General features: G+C 61.2%; 2 protein-coding genes across 3 annotated transcripts; one reads left to right on the plus strand and one right to left on the minus strand.

Annotated features, from left to right (window-relative positions):
* LOC117645159 lies at nt 1-3,396 on the plus strand. Of its 2 annotated transcripts, none has more exons than XM_034385141.1 (4): nt 1-124; nt 2,288-2,402; nt 2,480-2,680; nt 2,777-3,396. In XM_034385141.1, the coding sequence occupies exons 2-4, from the start codon at nt 2,289-2,291 to the stop codon at nt 2,882-2,884; spliced, it is 423 nt and encodes a 140-aa protein (XP_034241032.1). In that variant the 5' UTR covers nt 1-124; nt 2,288; the 3' UTR covers nt 2,885-3,396. The 2 variants fall into 2 exon arrangements, with proteins under 2 accessions (XP_034241032.1, XP_034241033.1); XM_034385142.1 differs by having other exon boundaries at nt 115-136.
* Nucleotides 3,397-5,242: 1,846 nt separating this feature from the next.
* On the minus strand, nt 5,243-7,251 carry LOC117644720. Its single transcript, XM_034384334.1, has 3 exons — nt 7,015-7,251; nt 5,640-5,781; nt 5,243-5,475 (listed from the first exon to the last, which is right to left on the minus strand). The coding sequence occupies exons 1-3, from the start codon at nt 7,249-7,251 to the stop codon at nt 5,243-5,245; spliced, it is 612 nt and encodes a 203-aa protein (XP_034240225.1).
* Nucleotides 7,252-7,720: the final 469 nt, after the last annotated feature.

The raw sequence follows: 7,720 nt of genomic DNA on the forward strand, positions 1-7,720 counted from the left end.
GCCAGTACCTGTGCGACCGCGGCGCGCCTCGCACCGTTCGCTTGCAGCCCCAGCCCGGCCCAGTGCGTGTGTGTGTGTGTGTGTCAGGCACTTCGATCCAGCGCGGGAAATCGGCGTGAGACAGGTGAGAGTCCGGGTGCGTGTTGATGTTTGCACGGGCGAAACGAAGCGGAGCAAAACGCGCTCCGTTCGGCGCGGCCCGATTTTTCGACCGGCACTGACCACCGCCGGGCGGCACTGCGCGCAGGGCGGCGGCGGGCGCGTTCCAAATGTCAACAAACGCCCCGGGCGAGGGCATTCCCCCCGCGTTGCGGTGCGGCCGGTGCGGCGCGCGCCGAGGCTGTCTAATGAGACAGAGACAGAGGGACACACTGGCACAGCCTCGGCCTGCGACACAGACGAAGACGGACAAAGGGCGCTAAGAGGAGCCGCCAGGAAGCGCGCTGGCATGCAACGCGCGTGCGCGGGCGGCTGCCAAAAAACACCGGCTGAGAAAGTCTAAACCAAACCGAACTCTGTCTCTCTCGCGCTCGTAGGGCGTTGCCTGCAGGTGCGAGAGAGACAGAGCGACGAAAAATCTGTTTGCCTTGCAGCGCACCGTCGGTACTACGTACACGAATAAACGTGACGGCACGATTTTAGAAAAATAAAAACAAAACAAGGAAACCGGTTTGCTTCCTTCCGGCCGCGCTGCTGCGCGCTGCCTGCTCAGGCCGTGCTCCTTGATCACCACACTGCACGCCGCCACGCCGACTGCACTTAGCGGGGCGTTACTGAGACCGAGGAAAACAAAATAACCGGCTTTTGTGGCGTTTCGACGCACATTCCCGCGACGCTTACCGTGATTGCTGCTGAGTCGCTTCGGATCAAAAAGCAGGCTGACAGTGGGGAAGCCAAAGTCACCCCCTGACGAAACCGGAGTCCTGGGCCCCTGGAGGACGGCGCGCGTCAACGTCCCAGACAGTTGCAATTAATTCTTGATACCGAGCGGGTTACCTGCGCGGCCCCCGTTCGACTTTATACCTGGCGGCGTTGGGACGGGTCCTAAAGCAAAGGCAGGGACGCTCTGCGTTGTTACCCTGCTGAAAATGTCCACGCGAGCCGCGAGTCGAAGTAAGACGAAGCTGGCTCTGAAACGGATTGAGCTCCACCAGTCGGCCAAGGCTTTGCTTCCCTGAGGTGGGGGGCCGTTGGAGCGCCCATTCAATGTGAGGCCCACTCTTCCAGCGGCGTCCGGAAAATCACGTCCCGCGACTCCCACACTTTGTCAAGCCAAATTGCGACTCTTTCCGATACGACCGCTTTTCGTTCGTGTCGGATTCGGTCTGGCAGCAAAGCGCCGCCTGCAAGGAACTGTATCGCCCGTTAATGCTCCCCGGGTAACCTTGAAAGTAAGGCACGTGCACTGGCGACTGCCTTCGAGAAAAAGCCGCCCAAGCTCGCCTTAGGCGCGCTTTGTCGAGAGAGGCAGGACTGTCCGAACGAGCGCCGCCTGGCAGGCAAACGTGGCACAGCCAGGCACAGCCTGGCCTAGCAGGCATCGGTGAGGCAACGTGAGCAACGGCGACGCACGTCGGTGACGTCACCTCTCTTCGATGTTGAATCGGGCAGTGCGTCGGCCCGAAACCTGTCGCGCCGTGCTCCAGAAAAACCCAAAGCCGCGGAGAGACTGCCCGGAAGTGGAGGTGGCGGCTGACTGCACTCACTCTCCTCACGGGGAGAGTGGCAAGCAACACGCTTCCAACCACTTCACTTTTAAGTCCTTTTGTTTGCCGCCTGCGGGAGAGTGTACAGTGTACACTCGCGGCGTCGTTTTGCATAGTGCCGCCGGTAAACACCGCTTCAACGCCTGCCGAGGAACAATCGTTGCTCTCTAGTTTTTTCATTACAGTATTTTCCTGCTGCGGGCAACGTTGCAACGCGTTGATACTAGAAGCGTCCACGGAGCGTGGCCAGCGCCACGCTCGCTCGGCGCGCGTGGAGATGGAGTAAAGATCTTTCGGTTTGATGCGGCATCGGCTGCACCTGCACTGTGCACTGCGTGTGTGACTGCGTGTGTGTGTGAGCCGGCAGCCGCTTTCTCAAGCCAACAGTGTGTGTGCGTGCCTGTCACCCAGCGCCGCCCGACCGTGCCCGTTTCGCACTCCGACTCGCCATCCAGGGAATTCCAGTGTGACGTGCAGCGAGGCACAGCCAGGCTGCACGACAACGCCCCATGCCCGGCGCGGGTTACTCTAGTGTAGGCGCAAAGTGCCTGCGTGCGTTCATCCTCCCCGATTGATTGCAGAATGTTGGCGATCCGAGTGGCGATGGTGGCGCTCCTGGTGGCCTGCGCCGGCCTGGCGCACGCCGAGGAGTCCCTGCAGGACATCGACAACAACGAGGTCCTGCCCGAGAACGACGTAAGTGTACATCTACGTGACCAAAAAAGCGGGCGCGGTTCCGGGATTTGAACCCATGATTCTTTCCACTGAACCAGGTGGTGATGGCTCGCGTTGACGAGGTGCCCGCCACGACCGTCGTGCCGCCGGGGTCCAGCGGCATCCCGGAGACCACGCCGATGCCGACGGCCGACCCCGCGGAGGGCAGCACCACGCCGAAGGAGACCGCCCCGCCGTCCACCGCCGCGCCCCCCAAGCAGCCCAGCAGCCTCGGCGACTTCCTCACGGAGATCATCCAGGTGAGGCCGGCGTCGAACCTAACCTAACCTAACCAGAATGGACATGGAAGTTGTCGACGTTGAGTAAGGTGCTGAACGCGGTTGACTCTGTTGCAGTTCCCCATCGCCGTGCTCCGCTCCGTGGGCAGCCTGCTCCGAGACACCTTCTCCAGCGACCGGCGCACGACCGCCACCACCACGACGGCCGCTCCGATCGACGCCTAGGATGACGTCGTGCTCGGCGTGCCGCGTGCGTCAGAGGGCGTCCACAGCATTCAACACTCCGAGTGCAAAGTCGGATCGTGCTCTGACAGCGGCAGTGTAGCGGTTGCTCGCGTTTTGTAAACCGTTATGTAAAGGCCGCATGCATCGCCTTCACGTTACCCAGTATTACGTACTGATTCTTTTAAGAAGCTAATTCTCGCTTGCTCCAGCTGTTGGAGTTTAGCGCTCGCCGCCGAGCCTTGTGAGTTATGTTAATGCATGCGCGCTCGGCGGCTGAGCTGGTTCGACTTGGAACCGCCGAGCTCGAAAATTCCGTCCGCTTCAAAAGTACTTAAAAAAAGCGAGACTGTGCGAAGTCTTGCACAATGACAAGACGAAGCCGAGAGGACCCGTCGTGGAAATCCACTTACGTGCTGTGATAACTTTGCGACGACTAGCGCCGCCGTTTGTAAGATAATGTATTACCGTAAAGGTGAGCTATTTTGTCTTCAATAAAGAAATCTGATAGTCAACTTGTTTTTTTCTTTTCATTCTACCCAAATGCACATTCTCATAGTCAAAAACCATTGGGCACCGAGCATCTATTTCTTAGACCCGTAGTAACGTTTCATATGAATTTCAGACAAATCGGAGGTGGTTTAACCATTTTTGGCGAAAAAAGGGCAAGGCTTATACAAAAAAGGAACAGATCTCTTTCAAGTATTTATTCCAAAACAATTTATACACAGTCTTTTCCGTTCACAACCTATAATAATAGTTATAATAATAATCTTAATAGTTTTCTCTTTGGGTACAAAAAAAATAAAAATGACAAAAAAACCAAAAAAAAAACCGCAAGAGCAATAAAAGACGAGGGAAGTCCACTCTCGACGCGATATCACAAAGTTTCTGACATGTTTCCTAGGCGACGACCACGCTCTTGGCCTGCTCCTCCTCCTCCTCATCCTCCTCCTGGACGGCTTCCTGTATGGTCATGGTGCAGCTCGGCCTGCGCATGGTCTGCCGCAGGATGGAGGGCGGCATGGCCCCGGGGGGCGGCAAGGCCGTGGGGGGCGGCGGCGCCGGCGGCAGCGTCTCCGGCGGCGAGGGCTCCTGCGTCGTGCGGTTCAGCAGGTAGTCCAGGTCCTGCGTTATCCGGTTGAGCACGCTGTCGTCCTGGTCCGTCCTGGTGACGGTGATGGTGGGCACGGGCGCGGGCGCGGGCGGCGCCGGCGGCAGTAGGGGCGGCATGGCGGCCGCGGGCAGGGGCTCGGCGACGGCCATGACGAAGCTGGTGGTGGAGTAGCACGTGGCGTTGCACGCCGCGTTGTCGGGCAGCACCACCGCGTTGCCGGGCTGCGGCGCCATCTCCAGGTTGCAGCGCATCACGGCGGGGATGCCGCCGGCCGCCACCTCCTCTCCTGGAAAACAATCAGCTTCCTGAATTGTTGTTTTGAACATTGCTTGGGTTGCCTGCAGTGAGACGCACTGACCTATGAGCTCGACGCAGACGCGCGTCGCCACGCCCTGCATGCCCTGCAGGCCCTGCAGGCCCTGGTCCTGGAGGAAGGGCTGGTGGTAGGGCCCCCACACCGCGCCGACGGGGTCCACGAGGTGCAGCCCGGAGCCGCCAGGCCCCAGGACGCCGGGCGCGGGCTGCAGGATGTGGTCCGGGGCCTGCTGGATGACGTGCAGGCTGCTGTCCCGGATGAGGTCCAGCGGCGCGCCGCCCTCGCTCTCCGCGTTCGCGTCCTGCTTGGTGAAGACTGGAACGGACGGGGTGTCGGATTGGAGTCGCGCTCGGTTGTCGGCAACGAAACCACCACACTTCTACTCACACGTGAGCGAGCCGTCGTTGTCGCCCGGGTCGTCCTTGCGGCCCAGGGCCTTGGCCTCGGCGGCCGGGCTGGGCGCCTCGGGCTTGACGGCGTAGCACACGAGGATGAGGAAGCCGAGCAGGCCCGCCGACGAGCCGAAGGCGATGTGCGCGTAGCGCGCCGTGTCCGGGGCCAGGGCCGCGTCCACGTTCACGTACACGATGCTGGAGGCCTGCATGGCGGCGGTCGCCACGAACAGCAGCGTGGCGCGCCGCACCAGGCCAGACCTGTCGGCACGGCAGAGCTCAGGCCACAGCGACAACGGGAACAGCGAGCTCCCCGTCACACAGTGGATTTGCCAGAAGACCGGCCAAAAGTCTAGACGCGTTTTGAGCTCTAGAGTAGCTAAATGGGACACGAAACGGACGTGTGACCCCACCAATGGACTGCTCTTCGAACGAGGAATCCATTGGTGGGGTCACACGTTCGGTTCGAGTCCTGTTTGGCGACTCTGGAGCTCAAAACGCGTGAGGACTTTTGGCCGCCTCCACCAGTGCGTCACTCACCTGCTGGCCAGCCCCGCGGCCTCCGCGTCGGCGAGCTTGTTGGCGCGCAGCGAGGACAGGCGGCGCAGCACGGTGCAGCACAGCAGCACGAACAGCACGCAGAGCAGCGCGGCCGACGCCGCGAACATGAAGAAGAAGGGCGACCCCGTCTCCAGCCACCAGTGGCGCACCGGCCACTCCGCCGACATGTAGGCCAGGTGCGAGCACAGCACGGCCAGCAGCGGCGCGCCTGCACCACGTCACAACGTTTATTTTCATTTTCATTTATTTTCGCGGGTTACTTTACTTTTCTAAATTTGCCTAGTTGACAGTGTGACACGGCGTGACACGGCGTGACACGGCGTGACACGGCGTGACACGGCGTGACTGGGTTGGCGTGGGCTTGGGGTTTACCGGTGGTGACGCCGACCACGGCGTAGTTGAGGTTGCCGATGCGCATCAGCTCGGTGTGGATGAGGAGCAGCTTGCTGATGTGCGAAGACAGCCCTATCAGGAGCAGCGCCTCCAGCGTCGTGGCGAGGGCGGCGTAGCAGGACTGCAACAAGCAACAACATCACGTGAGTCACGTGACTGCCATGCAAATGGGCCTGTGTGAGTGCGTGTTCGTGTCGGTGTGTGTCAGTACACTGCCGAGAACCGCGAGTCGCCGACAATTGTCGAGTGCACACACTATCTCTTTGTCAGGCTCCGCCACACGTACAGAATGGCGCACACACACACTCATTCTCGCGCACGCACGCACACACACAGCCGTACATCAACACGGCCCGGCAACGAGGACGGGGAGACGGGGCACAGCAGGGCACATAAGCCGGCGACCTCCAGCTCTATTACTCAACTAAAATGGGTAAAGGGGGAAGGGGAGCGGGAAGGGCTGCCGGGCCGCCGGGCCGCACTGGCCACAGGGCTAATCATCAGAGTGGGCGGCGGCGCGGTCCGTCCCGGCCCGTCCCGGCGAGACAACCGCCGATCCCTCTTGCGCCCTTTTCCCTCCCCCTCCCCCACCCCTTCCTTCTGCTGACCTAGGCGCATCGTCTTGATGAGGGAGCCCGGCAGCAGGGGCAGCAGGGGCAGCAGCCTGCGGGCTGATTCCGAACGGCGCGCCGTCTCTCTCTCTCTCTCTCTCTCTCTCTCTCCTCCTCCTTGAACTCGCGAGGCGCCCGGAGAGCTCGAGAGGAGAGAGAGAGAGAGAGAGACGGCGCGGCATCAGACGCCAGCCTGCGGGGAACAGCGCCGTAAACCGCGGGCAAGAAGTTGCCAAATCTCGGAGGGAGTCGGACTCTGGCTCTGGCGGCGCTGGGCCGCTGGCTCGGCCGTTCTGGCCGCTGCCTGTTGTTGAGCGGCGGCGGCGGCGCGCGGCGCGGAGTCGAGACGGTTCCCGCGGGGGACAGGCCAGCACCGTTTACCGTCTTGGCGAATACGACTCGCCGAGTGGTGAGTGGTCGCCGGGGAGGATCGCGGATCGGGAGGGGTGGCGAGCGCCGCCTCGGTCTCGGCCTCGCTCTCGGCTCAACCCATCTGGAAAGTCGAAACTCCCTCCCTCCGCGAGGCTGCCCAGGTAAGGCGTGCTCAGCGGATTGACCAACGGCGCCTGGGGGCCAAGCAGAGCCAAGCAGAGCCAAGCAGGGTGAGGGGGCCAACTGTGCCTCGCTGCAGCGGTAGGGAATCGGGAGGCGAGACGCGCTGCCGAACCAGACTTCTTCACTTCTCTCTTTCCGCGAGAAAGTCGGTTTGCTCTAACAATCTAGCGGGGCGATGACGGGCTTACCGGCGACGGCGGGCGGTGCACGGCGTGCAGGAACACGGCCATGGCGGCCACGGTGGCGGCGCAGCACTGCAGCTTGAGGAACAGCGCGCGCGGCCGCAGGCGACAGCGCAGCAGCAGCAGCACCAGGGTGAGGAGGGACAGCGCCAGGCAGCAGCCGCACCCCGCCGCCACCACCACGGGCGGCGACGTGTCCACCGCGGCCGGCGCCTGCGACGCCCCAAGAACCAAATGAAGCATTAAGTCCGGTGCTCATCGTTTGTCCAACCTGTCCAAATTTCACTTGCCCGTGAATCGGCTGAAAATTTTGTCCGACCCACTTACACCGCCACGCGGTCAGGCTGCAGCTAGAGAACAATTCGGCGGCGCTCAATTGATCTAAACACCGGCGGCTCACTCTCTATGTCAATCAAGACTGGATGCAGGACAATCCAAAGACATTTTAACACAAAATGTAATTCAGAGTAACAGAAGTAAAATGAACACTATAAAGAAAATTTCAGCGAAAGAGGGCACCCCGGCGAACCGGCCCTCTTCCCCGCTGGCTTGGTGGACCAGTGGTTCCCCCATCTCATCACAGGAGCAACCTCAGAGTTAAACCGCAGTGGCCCCGTCATTGGTCACGTCATCTGTGATGTGGAGGAGTCCTCTCATAGTAGGCCAGGCTGCCACCTTTCCCAGTAGTCGGGTTTCGTTCCCGGCCCCCTTC

The sequence above is a fragment of the Thrips palmi genome, unplaced genomic scaffold (assembly GCF_012932325.1).
Source record: "Thrips palmi isolate BJ-2018 unplaced genomic scaffold, TpBJ-2018v1 HiC_scaffold_18, whole genome shotgun sequence".
NCBI classification, from domain to species: Eukaryota; Metazoa; Arthropoda; class Insecta; order Thysanoptera; family Thripidae; genus Thrips; species Thrips palmi.